The sequence below is a fragment of the Danio aesculapii genome, chromosome 14 (genome assembly GCF_903798145.1).
Source record: "Danio aesculapii chromosome 14, fDanAes4.1, whole genome shotgun sequence".
NCBI classification, from domain to species: Eukaryota; Metazoa; Chordata; class Actinopteri; order Cypriniformes; family Danionidae; genus Danio; species Danio aesculapii.
The window spans coordinates 48,458,662-48,481,951 of NC_079448.1; the positions used below are offsets into that span (position 1 = coordinate 48,458,662).

Sequence of the window (23,290 nt, forward strand, 5' to 3'; positions counted from 1 at the left end):
ATAATAATAAAAAAATTCTACATTCTCCAGAATAAAGGATATAATAGGAAATACTGTGAAAAATGTTCTTGCTCTATTAAACATACTTGGGACGTATTTGAAAAAGAATAACATAATAATTTTGCATTTAGCTGTATGTTCATTATCAGGTTATAATTCCTACAAATTTCATACAAGGATGTATATTAAACTTTCTCATCAGTGCTGAATATTGCACCATATGATTGGGTTTATGGGTAGGAATTAATATTATTTTTGAACAGGAATGATGTTCCTTGATCAACAAAGATGTTAATGCAGGATTTCATCCAACTTTTGGTCATTAATCACAACCTTATTACAGCCAGTTTATGTAGTAAAAACGTAAATATATGTATTTAATAGGCTACAGTTTATCAGTTCACTACTCCAGTACGCTATACTATAGCATTCATTAACAATGCTGTAAACACTATGATATATATAGTATACTACAGAGCGATTCCATGCAAATGTCAACTTTACCAAGACAAAAAACTACATGAAAAAAAAAAAACATCTAGATGACAAAAACAAATTTCACTAAAATAGTTTTGTGTAGGCTTGTAAAATTACTGTCAAAAATGTCTGTCAATGTTCTCTAACAATTATATTTGATTTTCCAAAGTCACACAAGTGGCAATTTCACATCTGTCACATCAATAATGACGAGATGTCACATCCATAATCCATAAGCTTTTTCCTCATAAATGCAAAAATGTAAAATAATCATGTTTGTTCTAAAGAGAGCCAACTCTTATCCTGTTGATTAGCCTTGTTTATTTTGAGTTGTGCAGTTTAATTCACAGAATTTCGACAAAGCATGTTGTATACTGTAAGCAAACTTTTTTGTTCACATCCATAACACATGATTAGTTTCCTCATTTAAAATTTTAAAAAACCCATCATGAAACAATAATCTGTTCAAAATGTAAAATAAAGCATGAAACAAGGGAAAATGGTGACATATAAGACATATATGACCCACAAAAAGACACAGCAATGGATGTAAAGAGAGAGAGAGAGAGAGAGAGAGAGAGAGAGAGAGAGAGAGAGAGAGAGAGAGAGAGAGAGAGAGAGAGAGAGAAAGAGAGAGAGGGGGAAAAAAACTTTACAAATCTTCAGAAATTAAACAACACTATTAGTCTTTATGTTGTTTTAGAAGAAAAATCTACATCCCACATTTTATCAAATTTCGAGTTTCCAGAAGTGGTATCTAATTCTTTCCCAATGTAAAGTAGAGGTTAGTCGAAGAAGCCAGTCAGAAAAAATGCCTAACATTTTTCTTCCAGAAACAAAGCATAACTTTTTTTAAAGCTATGATCTTCCCATACTGAACTGTACATTTCAGTTGAGAGTCTCCAGAAAATCTGACCAGCCAAAAATGGATATCAGGGCAAAAAATGTGCTAATGTAGCTCTGTGGTGAGTTATTTTGGAAAATATACAGATGTTTCAATATAATGCTAACATATACTTTCTATGTGAACAGATAACTTATACTGTGAACTTATAAGTTTTTACTGCAAATGTCACATACATAACGATGGAATTGCTCTACACTTATATTGTTCAATAACATTATGGTTTTACTATAGTATTTTTTCTCATGTGGGACTTGTCCAAACGTGGCTCTACACTGACCGCATGTGGACGTTCGGTGTTTTACTGCAAAATAGTTTCAAACGGATCTACTTCGCAACATCTCGCCATTCTTCAGTTTTCTTTGACTATTTACATATATTAACAATGTAAACAAGCTTTTTTACGAACATAAATGCAGATACTTACATACTTACTAACCTGCTGACAACTCTTCCGAAGTTTAGACTTGTTTGTTTGTTCTCCCGATATGATTGACAGATGGTTTTGTGGGCGTGGCCAACATTTAACTACAACTCCCCGCTGATGTGAGGATGTTGACACAGGCAGAAGACTGACCTCTCGATTACAGGTGACAGAAAACATCAACAGGTATTGTACATCCACTGTCCTCGATAAATAACCTGTTGAAACGGAGTAGTTTAAATGAGTTAAAGACAGGGGTTGTTAATTCAGAGTCTTACAGTCATTTAGCGAATAAATAGTTAATTCTTTCTGCTTAACCGCGTAACAAATTTCTGATTTAGTTTGATGACAATAATAAACTTGCTTGCTCTTTCTTTTCAGAAGTTCACACAGTGCTGCCTCTATCTGTACACATGGTAAGTGATAAACTGCATTTATGCCATATTTCTGTCTGTTTTCTTTTCTATTTTTGTGTATAACATACATTTATAAATAATTTTTACCTTTACGTTTATTCAGGTACATGTAGGGCTTCGTTTTGTGTTATTCTGTTTGCAGGGTTAACTTTAGACTTGTTTTTGTCTTTTATGAAGGTTTATTAAACAACCCAGCATGCACACAACGTCATAAGACATTAGTATTTTTTATTTATTTATGTATTTTTGTTGTAGCATCTTTTTTTGAATTTATTTAAATTTTATTTTTTATTGTATTTGCTGAACATTTCCAATCAAATGCATAAGAAATCTTACAATAGGATATTCACATTTTAGCATAAAATCTGTAAGCAAAATAACAAAAAGAAAAAAGAGGGTGAGGAAAAAAATAAATAAATAAAGAACAAGAGCAGGTATACATAACAATTACCATAGAGAAGAGGAGTTTAGTTTTGGAGTATATTAACAATTCTGGTTACGACTTGAAAGTCCTTAAAGTGTTTCAAAATACATTTTTAAATCAGCCTTGAAATGGAAGATGTTAGGCTTCCTCATCGAACATTTACACTTATGAAACTTGCCCAATAATATCAAAAGATTTAACATAAACAGGAGATTCTTATCTAGATCTTTTTGATCTACGTAAAATATGACATCTCTTTTCTTTATATTACTTTTAAGACCACTCAGTATAGTAAATAGACATTCAACATCAAACCAGAAAATATTTAACATACATAGAATTAAAAAACAAATGCATAACAGTCTCAACATCCATTCCGGAAAAAACATAGGATTCAGAACGATCAACTTTATATCTCTTGAGAAACTGGTTGTTTGGAAATATTTATGTATGATTTTAAAGTAGATTTCACTGACTTTATTAGTGACACAATATTTGTTGTTGTAAGTCCAGACTAAGTTCCAGTTGATATTCTCAAATTGTTTATTCCAAAAGTGTCTAAAATTGGCAGGATAATGAATCAAACTTCTAAGAAATGTATTATTACATTTTCTATCTTTGATATCAACACCATCTAATAAAATCTAATTTTTAACTGTTAGTTTATTTGGTTCACTGTTACCCAATCCTCGCCAGGTCTGCTGGTATTGCATCAATTACTATATTATAATCTCATGGAGGCACTGGAAAACTAAACTTCTCTAAAAATTCAGTATAATATCCAGTAAAGAGACCAATAGAATCTTTTTTTAACCCAATTATCATAGAAAATTATCTTGTTCTTATATCTATATATCTATTATTACATATTATTTGTTTATGGGGAGAAATATTGTGTTTGTATAGAAAAATCCAACATAAAAGGGCCTGTCATAAGACGATACAGTTTTTCTCAGTCGCTTTGGTGCATTTCTCACAACACTATTTACATTTGCTCAACAGTTAATGCATTTCTCAAAACAATTCAATTAGTACAAACTGCAAACCCTAGTTGATAACCTGCAAAAGGCATGTCACTTGCTCAAAATGGATAGCAAGTATTCATGTCAATGAAAGTGTCAGAGTCATCAAGATGAAAAGTCCTGACACCATTGTTTATGAACAAGATAGTCAAGTGGCTTCATGTTTTCATCATGACAGTTTACTCTGTAACATTTTTCCAATGCAAAAAAGGTCAGATTTTGGTCACACTTGCTGAAAATGCTCAAAACAGCGCTTGATACTATTTGCACAGCCATTTAAAAACTACAGTAAAGTTAGACATCACTGCATTTAGTGAGGTATCTGAGTACAAGACGCTGAATATGTATGTTTCACTTTTTTACTGCAGATGCTCTTTGCAATTCTAATTTATTCACAGCATTGTGCAAAAGAATAAATACACCCTTATTTACAACAAACATAAACTTCCATTGGGTAGAGCTTTGCACAACTGTAAACTATTGTGCAGGACATATTGGAACTGAACCTACAACATACACACTGTAGGTCTGTAAATTATTCATGAAACTGTTTAATTTAGAAGACATTTTCAGGAAAAAAAGATTTAACATTTTTTAAATAAAATTTGCTTGACAGATTTTGACAGCTAGTTCAACATTTTTGTTTGTAATGACTCAAGTAATGAATTGAGGACTATCAGTTTTATCTGGAATGACTATTCAGCATTCACAAGTTTAGTTAATTTTGACTGACATGACATAAGCAAATGATAATGTTATAAAACAGCAGAGACTTGTATGAAAGCAATTGATGCATGTCCAAAAGCATTTGCAATTTGCTGGAAGGAATTAGAAACTGCTACTATGATGTGCGCAAATGACTAATTGTTTTTAGAAATGCATTAACTGTTGTGCAAAGGAAACAGTTTTCCTATAACTCTATTTTTTCTTCCACCCATTTTTTTTCTACCACCTATTTTTTCCCCACCATCACGTCCCTTCCGGGTCTCCGTACTCTTGAAACATTTGATGGAGCTGAAATTTAAAATGAAAATGCAGTTTAATATTGTTTTGCAAAAATAAAGGACAAAAAAAATGTTTGAGTGAACATTAACAAGGTCATAGTCAGATATATTTAAAACAAACACGATTAAGCCAGTAAATCTAGCAAATATTGTTGTGTCACTTTTGACCCACACTTGTGCTACTTCAGTCCCTGCTGATGGTACAATATGCAACTTTTACTTTTTGCCAAATATTATAACATTGCATCAGAAAAAACAGTTTACAGGTCAAAATATTTCTGAAATAGTTTCAAAAGATAACAAATCCTGTTTTTGGTATTTGCAGCTCTGTTTTACAGCAGTTTGCAGTTCTGAGGTGAAGTGGAAAAATGTCAAACAAAAATTATTAATATACATCATTAGCCAGCGCAGGTGTTTGAGAATAAAATTGCCATTGCAAGTAATGCCTCATTTCTTTCATCGTTATCGTGTAAAAACCATTCTCAGACAGGTAATTTGATTCAATAATTCTGTAAACTGTTTCCAATAAATGCTCTTTCATGATCCCTCAGGTCTCTAAGATGACCTTTAACAGGTAGAAAACAACCAAATCCACAATTCCTGTTAACCCCGTGATTGTAATCTTTCTGGTAACCCTTTATACACACAGACTATCTGTAATCCATACACGACTGATTAAAGATAGACCAGGATTGCAGCTCAGGTTGATGAGCAAAGGATAAGGTTTTGGTTTAAGGTTCAAGTTCAGGTTGAAATTAGTTTGAGAATAATCGCTAAAGCTTTTATCGTGATGTACATATATTATGACCAAAATATTGAGCAAAACCGATTACTTTAATAGGTATAATTTACATTTACATTTAGCAGACGCTTTACACAATTTACACAACTATAAGAGCAACAGTGAATGAGTGCTATAGACAAGTTTCAGGTGTGTAAAGTCTACAAAAAAAAAATTACAAAATGAACTTGTGTATTGCTTTACCATAAAAAATTATTGCTGCCTTAAATTTTTAAGTTGAACCAAACTAATTTTTCTCGTCTTTTCAACTTACATCAATCGAACTGACTAAATTATTAAGTTAAACTTTGTATTATTTTATTTAATTTTTATTTTATCTTTGTATTGTATTATTTTAAAAATGTAGTTGAAACCTGATTAACTTATTAAAATAAGTTAACGCAACATAAACGTAATTGTTGTCTTGACTTTTTGTCATTACATTTTTACAGTGTACATGTTCAGAGTATACAAACGTTTTAAACAAATTAAATTGCAGAAGGATGAGGAAGTATTGGATTGGAATTTCTTTATTGTCCCCGAGGGGCAATTTGGTTCACAGCCATAGCCGACTAAGATCAACACACAAACAACATAGAAATAACATTGAACAATAAAATAAATATGCATGAGCAACTAAAACTTAAAGCTTGTTAAGTAACCCAACTGCAGTTGAAACTAGGGATGCACCGATAGCATTTTTTTGGAACCGATATGATCTCGATACCAAGAGTATCGATCAATACAGGTCCGATCCTGATACTGCACTGTTTTTTTTGTTTTGTTTTTTCTAAGCATAATACTAAATTATCTTCACCTAAGATTAATAAATGCTTTTGAAGTTGTGCTTACATTGACTTTAGTTCAATTAACCAGTGGTAATATTTGAAACATTACTGTGCAGAGTTAATGAACAACAGTCACATAATTTTCAATGTCATAAACCAGATCAATGATTATATTTTAAAAGTAAAAGTATTTTGTGCTCTGATGAACAACCAATACAACAATCGAAATATTCTTAAAAGGCACTTTAAAATTGTTTAATTAATCAATCATTCATTCATTCCTTCATTTTTGTTTCGGCTTAGTCCCTTTATTAATCCGGGGTCGCCACAGCGGAATGAACCGCCGACTTATCCAGCACATGTTTTACGCAGCGGATGCCCTTCCAGCTACAACCCATCTCTGGGAAACATCCAAACACACTCATTCACACACATACACTACAAACAATTTAGCCTACCTAATTCACCTGTACCACATGTCTTTGGACTGTGGGGGAAACCGGAGCACCCAGAGGAAACCCACGCCAACATGGGGAAAACATGCAAACTCCACACAGAAATGCCAACTAACCCAGCCAGGGCTCGAACCAGTGACCTTCTTGCTATGAGGTGATTGTGCTACCCACTGCGTCATCAAACTGCCCTTAATAAATCATTATTCTCTTTATTTTGACGTGACCAAAATATCAGCATCAAGCATGTTCATTATCATGATATATTAAATGATTGAACATCAGCATAATGCAGTGCAAAAACAACACTGGACTGCATTTGAGAATCATGTCAGCTTGTAAAACGGCCTGTGTCATGGCATTAAACTTTAAAGAAACAACACATGATATGCCAGCCCAGCCCAGGCATGGCTAATCCTTGTAGATGCACTACTACAGTATATGCCATTCGCTTGGTTGTGCCAGGTGTGTGATGGTAACGAGTGACCGATTCTGTGGGTTTCCTCAGTCTGATCTGATACCGGTTGCATCTGCTGTAACCCAGTCAATCATCACCTTAATCTCCACGACAACATCACCATGCCAACACTTAAAGGGATAGAAATACAGTTGAGGTCAAAATGTTGGCCCTCCTGTGAAATGTTTGTTATTTTTATAGTACTTCCTAAGTACTGTTTTCAAGATTTAATTTCAACTCATTTTAAACATAATAAATAATTTCTAACAGATCATATTTTACTAGTTATGATGCAAGATGCATGAAAAGAGAACTTGTTATAAGAAACACAACTTGTTACAAGCTCTGATAGTTAACTTTACACATTATTTATTTTAGTTGCAAAGAACACAACCGGTTGTCAGCCTCTATTTAACTATATTTTGTAGTATATTCATTTGTTGTTGTTTTTTTTCCCCAGGCAAGTCGAGGCAGTGTGAAACCCTTTGTGCACTTCAATGCAAAGCATGATGCCGAAGTTTTGCGCAAGGCCATGAAAGGCATCGGTAGGGCTTCTTACACAAAAGAAATATTGCTATTTTTTGTTGTTGGTTTTCAATGGGCATTTTATTAGTATTACTATAGGTATTATTAGTAATCTTGATAACGTGCCTGGACATAGTGGTAACACTTACACAATGTTAGACATCCTCATTTAACTTGGAGACAATTTGTCACTTTTGTCGTCTTGTCTGAGCTGATGCGGATGCTTTGTTTTCAGGCACTGATGAAGACACCATCCTCATGTTACTGGCAGCTCGCTCTAATGACCAGAGACAGGAAATAAAAGCAGCTTATAAAAAAGCTTTCGGAAAGGTGAGTAGGGGTATTAGATTATTATCTTGTGTTGCACCAGGAATAATACGTTTTCAGAATGTAATATATTGGCGTGTCCCAAACAGAGTAAGTTACTTCAAAAAAGCAATTCATTACTGATTATTATGACTGTATTTAATTACTTTTCACACTCTGTCTGAAAAGGAACTTAGTTACTCAATAAGTAATTTAATTACTTGATTAAATATAAAAAATACAAATAAATATCAACACATAGACAGTAGAAATTAAACTCTTAATTATTTAAATTCGAGTCAAACGGGACCTTTTAGTTTTGTTTAACTTCTTAACCATCACAGCCACTTTTTGAACATAGATAGGAAAATGGCATGCTCAACTTAAATGACTACTATTCTTCAACGACTTACTGCATTCAGTGCATCCGGAAAATATTGATAGCGCTTCACTTTTCCACATTTTTTATGTTACAGCCTTATTCCAAAATGGATTAAATTCATTTATTTCCTCAACATTCTACACACAATACCCCATAATGCCAATGTGAAAAAAGATTTTTGGAAATTGTTGCAAATTTATTAAAAATAAGAAAAGCTGAAAAATCACATTGGAGTTCACCTGTGGTAAATTCAGTTGATTGGACATTATTTGAAAAGGCATACACCTGTCTATATAAGGTCCCAGGGTTGATAGTGCATGTCAAAGCACAAACCAAGCATGAAGACAAAGGAATTGTCTGTAGACCGCTGAGACAGGATTGTCTCGAAGCACAAGGCTGGGGAAGGTTACAGAAAAATTTCTGCTGCTCTGAAAGTTCTAATGAGCACAGTGGCCTCCATCATCCGTAAGTGGAAGATGTTTGGAACCACCAGGACTCTTTCTAGAGCTGGCCGGCTATCTAAGCTGAGTAATCTGGGGAGAAGGGTCTTAGTCATGGAGGTGATCAATAACCCGATGGTCACTCTGTCTGAGCTCCAGTGTTCTTCTGTGGAGAGAGGAGAACCTTACAGAAGGACAACCATCTGTGCAGCAATCCACCAATCAGGCCTGTAGAGTGGCCAGACAGAAGCCACTCCCTGCCTGGAATTTGCCAAAAGGCATCTGATGGACTCTCAGACCATAAGAAACTAAACTCTGCTCTGATGAGACTAAAATTGAACTCTTTGTAGTGAATGTCAGGCGTTACGTTTGGAGAAAACCAGGCACCGCTCCTCACCAGGCTTACACCATCCCTACAGTGAAGCATGGTGGTGGCAGCATCATACTGTGGGGATGTTTTTCAGCAGGAGGAACTGAAAGACTAGCCAGGATAGAGGGGAAGATGCCAAAATATCAATGTGGCTTCACAACAACTCTGTGAATGTCCTTGAGTGGCCCAGCCAGTGCCCAGATCTAAATCCTATTGAACATCTCTGGAGAGATCTGAAAAAAGTTAAAGAAATTAAAAGTAATTTGCCTTTATATTAAATATTTCAAAATACTAAAACAATTCATGTATATTTGATTATATTACATGAAATATATTTTTTACAAAAACAGTTTTTGCCTAAAATTGACATAGCATCAAAGCCAAATAGCTGATCAAATGATATTCCAAATTTGAAAATTACAACATAGATCATTCCACATATGAAAACGTAGCCCTATATACATTTCTGAGATAGCAATTTATCCAGAAGTATGTATGGCTGCATTTCGTCTTTAAAACGAACGACAGCTTTCCCGCTGTTACCAGTTTGTCCAGTTAGCTCGCCATGTACGTCGGCGGTCTTGAGACGCAGAGAGGAGTTGACCACGATGACAGGGTTTGAGTCTGTTACAGAACGCTTCCAGAAAGCGAGTAAGACAAAGACAGAAGCCAAAAAATAAAATAAACAAGTAAACAACGTGGTAAAAATCAGACGAGTGCTTTTCTTTTTTTGTATTGCTTTTTAAAACTGTCAGCTGGGTTTAGGGAAGTAGGTGGGCAGGTCAATCGGTGCTTTTGAGATTTACGCGAGAACAACAGGCGCGAACGAGAGAAATTTGAGATCTCAAAAAGCTTACACAGCAGCCTCTGGTGGATTCGCGAAAACAAAAACTACGAAAAGAAAAACCCTCCTGGGGCGTATTTGGTGCTCTTCAGAAATGTATATAGCGGTACGCAATCAGAATGAGCCTGGGTTGAAAAATTAGCTTTCAGTAACATTTTGTTGGGTGCAGTACCAATCACGACCACCAGATAACATTGAGTTTCAATTGGTTACCATATTAGGGCGTCCCCTGTCTCAGTGTATGCTTTCAGGAATATGAACTATATTTTTCATACTTTCGACAATATTTGTGGGACAGTAGATAGGATTTTTACGGTTCATTCCACTGTGGTGGCCCCCTGATAAATAAGGGACTAAGCTGAAAATAAATAAATGAATGAATAAATGGGGTCTAGTAATGCCTGTGGACTGACATAATTTTCTAAAGCTTTTAATTGTTTCTTAAGCATGTGCATGTGCAGAAAACTACATTACCCATTATGCTGTATACAGAAAATTCCACCAATCAGATCTCTGCTCACTCCCACAATGCACCGCAAACAGTGGCGTAGCGCAAAATGCGTGGGCCCCCCTCAAGGATTATTGATGGGGGCCCTAGATTAAGCATGCAGTCATGCACCTTTGTCTTGTTGCCTTATTTTCATACACTTCTTTGCTTCAAATCAGATTTTGTAATGTTGTGATTACCATCATAGTTGCTTTGTTTGGTTCATGCCTTAAAGGCACCTATTATTCCCCTTTTTACAAGATATAAAATGTTTCTGATGTTTCTAGAGTGTGTACGTGAAGTTTCAGCTCAACGTACCCCACAAATAATGTTTTAAAACTCTTTGAAACTAACCTTTTTAGGCTTTGATCCAAATTGTGCCGTTTTAGTGGCTGTCGCTTTAAATTCAAGTGAGATTGTGCTCTTTTCAAAAGAGGGCGGAGCTACAAAAGCCTACGTGTCAGCATAGTGGCAGATTCAAAACTCTAATGGCAGATGGCTGCTTCTCAATCAGGGCTGTTTATGCTAATGATCATCACCAATGAATCAGAATCAGAATCAGTTTTATTGCCAAATGTGCTTCACACACACAAGGAATTTGTTTTGGCTACAGAAACTTCCAGTGTACATAAAGTGAAAAGTGACCAACACAAAATAAATAAATATGAAAAATAAAAAATAAGAAAAGACGATAAACATTAAACAGAGATGCAGTTAGTCAAAAAATCTGGATGTTGAATTGTGTGTAGAGATTTGTTATAAACATACAGGTTATAAGGTGCTGTGTACAAATACGAATGGAGAAGGTATTGCATTGTATATTGATATAAGGTGCTGTGTACAAGTGCGTATGAAAAAGTATTGCACATATTTATTGCACAGTAGGGGAATATTTAACTGTTCATAAGGTAGACAGCCTGAGGAAAGAAACTTTTCCTGTGTCTGGCTGTTTTTGTGCTTGGTGCTCTGAAGCACCGACCAGACGGTAACAGTTCGAACAGGTAGTGTGCTGGGTGTGAGGGGTCCAGAGTGATTTTGCGAGCCCTTTTACTTACTCTGGAAGAGTACAGCTTTTGAAGTGTAGGAAGGGTAGTGCCAGTGATTCGTTCAGCAGTCCGGACTATTCGCTGTAGTATACGGAGGTCGGTTTTGGCAGCTGAGCCGAACCAGAATGGGCGGAATGGGCGGGGCTTTCCCCTTCTAATGATATGTACAAAGGGAGAATGTACAAAGGGAGAATCAAAGTGTTTCTGCAGACTGTTTTTTATCAAGTGTGATTATACAAAGTAGAATTAATACATTTTTATCACACAACTGTTTAAATCCTTTAAAAGTGATTTTTGCATGATAGCACCCCTTTAAAATAATTAAGAGAGACCTCCCCACGAGAAAAAGTAATAGTAAAATACTTTTGCAATTACAGCCCTGCTAAAAAAGTGACACTAATGCACACTATATCTAGATACTTAATTTCTGCACCATCGTTATGCACATATGATCATCCACTTATTAATGTTGATATAACTGATGGTGCTGAAATGCTGTTAAAATGCTAATGAGCATCACATCCCCAGACTTATGTGCAGTATATTTTCTTGCATGTATTTTTCTCATCCGTGTCTACAGGATCTGGTGAAAGACTTACGATCCGAGCTTGGAGGAAAGCTGGAGGATCTGATCCTGGCCCTTATGGCGCCACCAACAATATATGACGCAAATGAACTTCATAAGGCCATCAAGGTAACCGCAAACATATTTCCATCCATCAGCAACTGAGTAAAATTAAAATACACAAAGAAATGACTGCTATGTCCATTATGTTAAACCTGAGCCGATCTCATCTCAGATTGTTTATCTTTTTAATTTTGCATTTCACCACAGGGAGTGGGTACAGAGGATCAAGTATTAATTGAGATCCTTGCGTCCAGGACATGTGAAGAGATAAAAGAGATCGTCAAAGCTTATAAGAAAGGTAATATTCATTTGTGCAGCCATATAATTAGGCTAAAATCTTGTAAGTATTGCATGTCAGAGTCCATTTATTCTTAGGACTTTCCAATATAGACATCTGATACATGGAAATATATGCTAATGACATAAAAGTTCATAATTGGATTTCACATAAATTGTCATATATGCAACATATATATCAAAATATTGCAAAAATGGCCATTATATATATTTTTTTATTTAAAATATGTACATATATGTTCAAATATATGATATATGGACATATATGAACACATATACAACATTATAGCTAATGTATTGAACATACACTCAACGGTCACTTTGTTAGGTACATCTTACTAGTACCGGGTTGGACCCTCTTTTGTCTTCAGAACTGCCTTAATCCTTCGTGGCATAGATTCAACAAGGTACTGGAAGTATTCCTCAGAGGTTTTGCTCCATATTAACATGATATCATCACGCAGTTGCTGCAGATTTGTCGTCTGCACATCCACAATGCGAATCTCCTGTTGCACCACATCCCTGAGGTGCTCTATTGGATTGAGCTCTGGTGACTGTGGAGGCCATTTGAGTACAGTGAACTCATTGTCATGTTCAAGAAACCAGTCTGAGATGACTCATGCTATATGATACGATGCTCAATTGATACTAATGGGACCAAAGTGTGCCAAGAAAATATCTCCCACAACATTACACCACCACCAGCCTGAACCATTGATACAAGGCAGGATGAATCCGTACTTTCATGTTGTTGACGCACAATTCTGACCCGACCATCAGAATGTTGCGGCAGAAATCGAGATTCATCAGACCAGGCAACCTTTTTTCAATCTTCTATTGTTCAATTTTGGTGAGCCTGTGCGAATTGTAGCCTCAGTTTCCTGTTAATAGCTGACAGGAGTGGCACCTGATGTGGTCTTCTGCTGCTGTAGCCCATCTGCCTCAAGGTTGGACGTGTTGTGTGTTCAGAGATGCTCTTCTGCAGACCTCGGTTGTAACGAGTGGTGATTTGAGTTACTGTTGACTTTCTATCAGCTGGAACCAGTCTGGCCATTCTCCTCTGACCTCTGGCATCAACAAGGCACTTGTGCCCACAGAAGTGAACCTAATAAAGTGGGTGGTGAGTGTATATGCGAAATACAAATATGAACCTGTATGTCATACATATCATTTGCATATATTGCCATATATCAGATATTCGATGTGGGCCATATGTTAAGGAATGATGTCTTTTTGGTAAACATCCATCCTTGTTGTCTGTACGGAGCTCAGTAAGGCATGAGCGACACCTGATAGAGATATTTGAGAGGACTCGATCATAAAGGTCACCGTTAAAACTGATCCTTTCCAATTAGCCCCAGTTGAGAGCAATAAGCAGCAGTTGAGTTAAGTGTGAACGGCCAATAAGCCCTTCTCATGTGTCTTGACCTAGAACATGGAGGAAAACTGGAGAAAGATATCATGGGTGACACGTCAGGACACTACCAGAAGATGCTGGTGATCCTCGTACAGGTAAAACACAATGGGGCTTTGGGTTAATGCAAATTTTAATTGTGTATAAATGTATAATGTCTTTTTATTTGCCTGGATTTAAAAAACTATTTTATTTAAAAACTGGTAAGGTCAATAAAAATACTTATATACCAAAAGACGTTATATTTTGATTGGCTACAGAACTATCCACGCTTAGCCTAATCCTCCTAGTTAACCTTTAAAATATTAATTTTAGCTGAATACTAGTATCTTGCAAAATATCTAGTGAAATAATATGTACTGTCATCATGGGAAAGACAATCCAACTTAAATAGTACATCAGATGCTTCCTGTTTTCTATGGTCATAAACATACAGGACTGTTATGGCTCTATTTTAATGATCTAGGCGCAAAGACTCAAGCGCATGGCGCAAAACCATTAAGGGCATGACTGAATCCACTTTTGCTATTTTAAGGACGGAAAATGCGGTTTGCGCCCTGGCGCATGGTCTAACAGGGTTGTGCCTATTCTCTTAATGAGTTATGTGTGTGTTTTGAGCATAAACCAATCAAAGTCTTATCTCCCATTCCCTTAAAGAGGCAGTTGCGTCGCACCATGGCGCACTTGCTATTTACATGGCAACTTTGTAGGTGGAAAAACTGAACGCTTCACTAGCGAGAAAACAGTTAAACAGAGCATCTGCAGTGCGAGGATAAAGAACTCGCCTCCTCCATTTGGCCTCTTTACTTTCTCTTTCGTGGATAAAGAAACATGTTGTACGCACTCCACTGAAGACATCGATTAGCCTACATAATTAATTTTGTTTAAGCACAAAAAATTGTTTCAAAACTATTTCTAAATTCAGTTCTAATTTCCAGCAAACAAATAAATGAACAATAATAATGAAGTTATATTCAAACACACGTCCTATGCTCTATATGGTCAAAAACCTGAGAGATGGACAAATCTAAGCTTGTTTTAAATAAAACAAATTTAAATATGCATATAATAAATAAAACTATTATTAATAATAATAATAATAATAATAATAATATTACTAATAATAACATTATACAAAAGCAAGTTGTCATGAATAAACTGAAAAAAGCCCACCGAGATGAAGAAGGCATGCAGTTTTTATATTTATGTACAAAATATTAATTTTTGTTATATTTTAATCCTTTAATTTTTTCATATTTAAAGATTTTTCTGTATTGTTGTACATCCTGTGTGTATAAAGCAATGTGTACGCATTTAAGGAGCACAACTAACACACTCTGCGCTAGACTTTAGAGCAGATTTCAGTTGATCTATTTTAGATCCTCAAAATAGCAACGCGCCAACAATGCGCCTTAACACACCTCTTTTCTAGCCAGAAACACGCATGAGTCCACAAAGTGGCACAAATAGATTTGCTCTTTAAACAACGTGATGCAAAACAGGAAAATTAGGGTTGCGCTGGTCTTAAAATAGCAACACATCGCAGCAAACACAAACTAATAAAACCACTTAACACTTGCATTCATTATTTGTACAGTGACAAAAGATAAATGCACATATTGCACATTCTGATTCTCGCAATGTTTTTGAGATGATAGTTTGCTGATTTACTAACTGCTTTGACATGACTACTGAAACTCAGATCTGACTCCAGAATAACACCAATATTCTTGACCTTATTTTTTGTTGTTTGGCCCTTAGAGCCAAGGTATGCATTCACTTTGAGAACCTCTGTTTAACTGAATAAGTTTAACTGAAGAATTCGCTTCTGTAACATCTGTAACAATTTTATAAAATAAATAAATAACAACATATAAAGGTCTGCTAACATATAAAGCACAAACATTGTCATTTAAATTATTTTCCCCCAGAAAAGTTGGCTAGAATGACAATTTGTTGTGATTGAAAACAATTATTTCATACAATATTGATTTCTTCATTGATTCAGTGTAACTATACTAAACAATAATGTCTGGCGTATTTATAACAAGAGCTAATTGATGACATATTAAAAGACTACATAAAGATCACATTGATGCTGCAAAATGCTAATAATTATTTATTTAAGATCTTTTTAATATAAAAATAATTTTAAATATAAGAAAACGTAGGTGATATTTTTCTCAGGGGGCTAAAATTTTGTCTTCAACTGTATGTCTTTGATTTTTTACATAACTATATATACAATATATATATATATATATATATATATATATATATATATATATATATATATATATATATATATATATATATATATATATATATATATATATTTGTATATTTTTTTTTTTACTATGAATGACAATAAGTATTTCACACATTATTTAGTTTTTCAAGACATGGAAGTACATACTTTACATGCATCTAATCCAGGGGTTGGGCAAACTCGATCCTGGAGGGCCGTTTTCCTGCACAGTTTAGCTTCAACACTAACCAAACAAATCTGAACTTGCTAATCAGTGTATTCAAGATCACTAGAATTCTATAAGCAGGTTTGTTTAATTAGAGTTGGAGCTAAACTGTGCCGGACACCGGCCCTCCAGGATTGAGTTTGCCCACCCCAAAGTGTTGTATGTATATAAAATCACTATAATCATTCAATTTGATACAGACACCAAAATTGTACCTCTCATCTCTGACCTATATATAATTAGCAGTGTATTAAATTTATCATACTGTGATGTACAATTCAATCATAGTGTTGGCTAGTGAGAAGAAGATACTTAAAAAAAGGTGCAGCTTCCTAATGATAACATGAGCAGCGGTGAAGTCATCCTTAAGTAATTAAAACAGCTCTTGAGTTAATGTTGTGGAGGAGATTAAATTGTTCTCGGGGGTAAAGTGTGTGTAATTTAATATTGCAGTTTACTGTGTTAGGGGAAATTCCACGTCTGTCTCAGCATATGTGGTGATGGAGGAAGGCTGATGTTTCTCGAATGACCCCTGGTTTTGTTTCTGTTTCTAAACACAGGCGGGCCGGGAGGAGGGAGTAGACGAGAGCCGAGTGGAGAAAGATGCAAAGGTCAAGTTTGTTTTTGTTTCTTTGAAGGATTTTGTGTTTGAATCTTTTTATTGTGGTATTATTATAGTAATTATAACATAACAGTTTTGTTATATTACAAATAATAAAGAAAAGATAAATAATCCTCACATTAAAACAGAGCAACTGTTGTTTGAAGGATTTTAAGTGGTGATATTAAGTGGCCTAACACTTGAAAACATTCATTCATTTTCCTTCAGCTCAGTCCCTTTATTCATCAGGGATCACCACAACGGAATGAACCGCCAACTATTCCAGCATATGTTTTACACAGTGGATGCTCTTCCAGCTGCAAAGCAGTACTGGGAAACACCCATACACTCTCACATGCACACACACACTCATACACTACAGCCACTTTTGCTTTATTCAATTCACCTATAGCGCATGTGTTTGGACAGTGGGGGAAACAGGAGCATCCGGAGGAACCCCACGCCAACACGGGGAGAACATGCAAACTCCACACAGAAATGCCAACTGACCCTGCCGGGACTTAAACCAGCAACCTTCTTGCTGTGAGGTGACAGTGCTAACCACAAAGCCAGGACAACTTAATTATTTTATGTTCAATCTACTTACATTTGGCAAAACCAATTAACTTGTGTTGGGACAACATGAATGAACTTTGTTGCTCATGATTTGTTGACATTACTTAAAGTAAGCGAGCAAACATCTTGATTTTAAAACAATTAGTTGATTTTGCTTTAAAAAGTGAGTAAACCTGTTGCCGTACAAATTTTAAGTAACTGAACTATGTGCATAATTATAAAAATTGAGTTAATTCAACTGAACAGTTTTAAGTTACAATGGGTTTACTCACTTTTTTAAGTAGTCAACTTAAAATAAGGGCGACGCAGCTTCTCACAGCAAGAAGGTTGCTGGTTCGAGCCCTGGCTGGGTCAGTTGGCATTTCTGTGTGGAGTTTGCATGTTCTCCCTGCGTTCTTGTGGGTTTCCTCCGGGTGCTCAGGTTTCCCCCATAGTCCAAAGACATGCGCTATAGGTGAATTGGGAAGGCTAAATTGTCCGTAGTGTATGAGTGTGAGTGAGTGTGTATGGATGTCTCCCAGAGATGGGTTGCGGCTGGAAGGGCATCCGCTGCGTAAAGCATGTGCTGGATAAGTTGGCAGTTCATTCCCCTGTGGCGACCCCAGAGTAATAAAGGGACTAAGCCAAAAAGAAAATGAATGATTGAACTTAAAATAAGCGAGCAAACCTCTTGATTTTAAAACAATTAGTTGACTTTACAAAGTGAGTAAACCCTTTGCCTTAATTTTTTTTGAGAAAATGTACTATGTGCCTAATTATACAAATTGACTTCAATCAACTTAACAGTTTCAAGTTACAATGGGTTTACTCATATTTTTAAAGGGTCATCCTCTTTATGTTCAAGCCTACCTCAGAATTTTTTCCAAAAATGCTCCGAGATGGGTGTGGAGCTCTGCAGGCAGAGGGAACAGTGGGTGTGGCCCCTTTAACAGTCAAGCTCACACACACACACACATATAAAAGTAGGCCAATTTGACTGATTTCCAACACTGGGTCTTATAAAGCGCATACATGTTGCTTTCTTGACATGATGATTTATTATTACACTACAATACGTGGCATGGTGGCTCAGTGGTTGGCACTGTTGCCTCACAGCAAGAAGATCGCTGGTTTGAGTCCCAGCGAGGCCAGTTGGCATTTAACGTGGGTTTCCTCTGGGTGCTCCGGTTTCCCCCACAGTCCAAAGACCTGCGCTATAGGTGAATTGAATAAACTAAATTCACTGTGGTGTATGTGTGTGAATGAGTGTGTATGGGTGTTTCCCAGTACTGGGTTGCAGCTGGAAGGGCATCCGCTGCGTAAAACATATGCTGCAATAGTTGGCGGTTCATTCCGCTGTGGCGACCCCTGATGAATAAAGGGACTAAGCCCTTTATTCATTATGAAATGAACATCTAAAATGATCACCTTGGTTGTATGCAGTGTTATATATTTTCACAGCACTATTAGACTAATCATTAGACTAGCGTGTGAACCTGTAAAAGACGAAACTGGATCCTGCAGGTTTAAGTTGCGAACTTTAGAAGTGTGTGTCGGTCGATCGTGTTTCAGGAGCTGTTTGCTGCTGGAGAGGAGAAATTCGGCACGGACGAGGACAAGTTCATCAATATCCTGGGCAACAGGAGCGCCGAGCACCTGAGGAAAGGTGTGTGTTTTTGGATATGTGTGTTCAAAGGCTCTTGATGCATTCAGATATGGCATCCTAATGGCTTGCGCTGTCTCTGTTTCAGTGTTTGAAGCCTACAAAAAGATTGCTGGCTGTGACATCGAGGAGAGCTTAAAAGAAGAGTGCACTGGAAACCTGGAAGCCCTGCTGCTGGCTGTGGGTACGGAAATGTGTGGCTATACACCTCTTAAGCGATTCAGCATGTTGCACACCACTTGCTTTCCCAAAGCACAAAAAATAAATATTAGCACATAAATATTAGACTCAAATCTGAAATTTTGTACAGATTTTGTTCTGAGTTTAACGATTTTGCTCTCAGAAAAAAACACATCAGTATCTGCCTTTTTCATATTATTGCTGATATTATGATAGATTTAAAACCAGACAAAACCCTGATCATGGTCATTATTAACAGTTAAGAATGTCATTTAAGAGTGATATTGGGAAGAGTAAATCTTGCTCTCTCTCTCTCTCTTTCTCACCATAGTGAAGTGTGCCAAAAGCGTGCCGGCTTATTTCGCTGAATCCCTTCGAGAGTCCATGCGGGTACAAAGCTTTATTTCCATCTTCTTCCGACTCAGAAATGATCTGCTTCATGGATAAGTTAAGTGAAGTTGTTGATCTGCATGATGATGTGATGATGTTGCTTGTTTTCAGCGTGCCGGCACTGATGACGAGACTCTCATACGCATCATGGTGTCCAGGAGTGAAGTGGACATGCTAGACATCAGAGCTGTTTACAAGAAGAAATATGGAGATTCACTCTACAGCTCCATACAGGCAAGAACACACACACATTTAAAAAAACACACATACTGTCACACACACACCCGCACCACACACATATAAACACATTCACAAACGCACACAGTCAGACTCACTTACCTACAAACACTGACTAATATGCACACACAGTCAGACAGATACACACTCACAAAAACACACACAGACAGACACACACTTACACACACAGTCAAAATCACAAACATGCACACACTCACAAGCTATTAAAAATTCATTCACACACACACACGTGTATACAAACATACATGCTCACTAACACGAACATACAGTCAGACAGATACACACTCACAAAAACACACACAGACAGACACACACACTTATACACACACACAGTCAGAATCACAAACACGCACACACACACTCACAAACATGCATGCACACACTTAAACACACATTCATACATACGTGAATACACACACACAAACACTCATGCGCACATACACTACCTGACAAAAGTCTTGTCGCCTTTCCAAGTTTTAGGAACAGCAATTAATAACTTGACTTCTAGTTGATCATTTGGTATCCGAAGTGGCTTATATGAAAGGCAAAGGCCTCTAGATTACGCTTATTTTACCAAAATAAAATATGATCAGGCCTTGATTTTTAATTATTAAATTAGGACAGTAAGGTCTGACTTTGCTTAGACAAAAGTCTTGTCACTGAACAGAAATAATGTCCAGTATAGAATATAAAGTCATGCTGCAGTGGAAAAAGACTTAAGAATGTGTATGACTCCCATGAGCTTGGAGGACTGCATCCATACATCTCTGCAATGACTCAAATCACTTATTAATAAAGTCATCTGGAATAACAAAAAAAGCGTTCTTGCAGAGTTCATTAAGATTCTTTGGATTCATCTTCAATGCCTCCTCAATAATGTTCATGTCTGGTGACTGGGCTGGCCAATCCTGGAGCACCTTGACCTTCTTTGCTTTCAGGAACTTTGATGTGAAGGCTGAAGTATGAGAAGGAGCGCTATCCTGCTGAAGAATTTGCTCTCTCCTGTGGTTTGTAATGTAATGAGCAGCACAAATGTCTTAATACCTCAGGCTGTTGATGTTGCCATCCACTTTGCAGAACTCTCGCACTCCCCATACTGAATGTAACCCCAAACCATGATTTTTCCTTCACCAAACTTGACTGATTTCTTTAAGAATCTTGGCTCCATGCAAGTTCCAGTAGGTCTTCTGCAGTATTTGTGATGATTGGGATGCAGTTCAACAGATGATTCACCAGAAATATCTACCTTCTGCCACTTTTCCAAATGATCAACAAGAAGTCAAGTTATTATTTGTTGCTCTTACAACTGGAATCGACGACAAGACTTTTATTGAGCGAGTTTAGTATCTAAAGTGTTTCACACAAAAGACACGATGTACACATGCGTAGCCAAATTCCTATGCGTAAAATATTTATACATATTCATGTGCACAAAATAATAATACTTATTTATAAAATACGTTTCACAAATGCAAAACACCATTTGCAAAAAGTTTTGAATGTTTAAAACTTGCGAGTTCATCCTGAAAGAGATTGTGCAAATCCTCTTTCATGTATAACTCCCCCTGGATAAGTGTGTGTGTGTATTTTTGAGACTGTCCTGGCAGAAGCAGGCAACTCGTAACTTTCAGCCAATCAGATGAGAGCTGTATTCGATGTCACCCGCTCTGCGCTCCTTTTGCGCAGACTGTTTCTCTCCAGCATTGCGAATGGAGAAAGAGATGCGCAGGCTTCAAGCTAGAACTATTAAATTCCCAGACTTTCACTGATTAAAATCGTAATTTACATTAATGTATTTTTATTTCGTGCACGTGAATTGTTTTTGTGAATATGTATAAATATTTTACGCACGTGAATTTGGCTACGCATGTGTACATCGTGTCTTTTGCGTGAATTTGTTTTGAGTCTATTCTGTCTCCATAACTTTTGTCAGGTAGTGTACACATGCTCATACATGTACGCACACACAAACATTCAGGCTGCATCTTACCTCTCACACACACAGACACACACACACACACACACACAAACAAAAGATTCACCTCATGTTTTTGTGTGTGTTTTCAGGAAGACACTGATGGAGATTACCAGAAGGCTCTGCTCTACCTGTGTGGTGGAAATGATTAGACATGAGCTGATCTTACACACTCGTTTAATTGCTTCCCCCCTCCAATCTTACAACTCTAGTGTGTTTATTTATATCTTTCATGATTTGAGCTGAATTAATCTAGTGTTCACTCTTTGCTGCTTTTGGTGTGACGTTTGCTGAATTGTTTTGATGCATTCAAAGTTGTGGGAAGACTTTAGAAAATAAAGGGTTGTGGATCTTATTAATGTTTTGTAAGCTGTTTTTTATTTAGTTTTACTTGCGCAAAATAATACTTTACCAGTAGAGGGCAGTGTTGTTCTGAAACTGTTACACAGTCAGTTTACCCATAGTGCACTCTGTCTGAGAATAAAACTTACAGGAGCGTGAGGATTACACACAAACCACCAGAAGGATAACATGCATTCATTTTCCTCCAGCTTAGTCCCTTTATTTATCAGGGGTCGCCACCGGAATGAACCGCCAACTATTCCAGCATATGTTTTACACTGCAGATGCCCTTCCAGCTGCAACCTAGTACTGGGAAACACCCATACACACTCATTCACACACATACACTACGGCCAATTTAGTTTGTTCAATTCACCTATAGCGCATGTGTTTGGACTGTGGGGGAAAAGCAGAGCACCCAGAGGAAACCCACGCCAACACAGGGAGAACATACAAATCTCTACACAGAAATCCCAGCTGACCTAGCCGGGACTCAAACCAGCGACCTTCTTGCTTTGTGTCGCCTTGTAGAGATGTTGAAACTGTTATAAGAGCACATTGTTTTATGATGTGTGGAATGTGGATTGTGTGTGTGTGTGTGTGTGTGTGTGTGTGTGTAAAGCTCTTGACTAAACCCTCAGCACAAAGCCGCTCATTTCTACACAGACTTACTATTTCCAGGATACACTGTATTAAGGTCATTGTTTTGGCCAATCAGAGCTCAGCATGTGAGGGTGTGAAATCAGGCCACATCAGTCCACATGGAGACCCCTGCCCGCAGATACACAGGACCTGAAGGAGAGCATTCAGAGAGCAGAGCTTCAATTAAACCCAATGGGGGACAAATATGTGTGTGCAAAGTTCTAACTCCATTCATTCTTCCGGAAATTTATTTTATAATAAGTCATAAACCATTAAAAACTGTCCAGTTTTAAGGTTGTTAATCAGTTCTAAATTCAATCTG

At 36.7% G+C, this 23,290-nt stretch overlaps 1 protein-coding gene across 1 annotated transcript; it reads left to right on the forward strand.

Annotated features, from left to right (window-relative positions):
- The first annotated feature begins 1,894 nt into the window (after window positions 1–1,894).
- anxa5a (annexin A5a) lies at window positions 1,895–22,329 on the forward strand. Its single transcript, XM_056472597.1, has 13 exons — window positions 1,895–1,991; window positions 2,187–2,221; window positions 7,610–7,694; window positions 7,910–8,004; window positions 12,130–12,243; window positions 12,385–12,475; window positions 13,907–13,986; window positions 16,923–16,973; window positions 19,091–19,184; window positions 19,270–19,365; window positions 19,693–19,751; window positions 19,863–19,985; window positions 22,077–22,329. The coding sequence occupies exons 2-13, from the start codon at window positions 2,219–2,221 to the stop codon at window positions 22,134–22,136; spliced, it is 951 nt and encodes a 316-aa protein (XP_056328572.1). The 5' UTR covers window positions 1,895–1,991; window positions 2,187–2,218; the 3' UTR covers window positions 22,137–22,329.
- Window positions 22,330–23,290: the final 961 nt, after the last annotated feature.

What these genes read in the sequence shown, in the direction of transcription:
- anxa5a (XM_056472597.1), top strand. An exon ending in CAAGGCCATGAAAGGCATCG is followed by an intron (nt 7,695 to 7,909) that starts GTAGGGCTTCTT and finishes CTTTGTTTTCAG; the next exon opens with GCACTGATGAAGACACCATC. An exon ending in CGCCGAGCACCTGAGGAAAG is followed by an intron (nt 19,185 to 19,269) that starts GTGTGTGTTTTT and finishes TCTCTGTTTCAG; the next exon opens with TGTTTGAAGCCTACAAAAAG.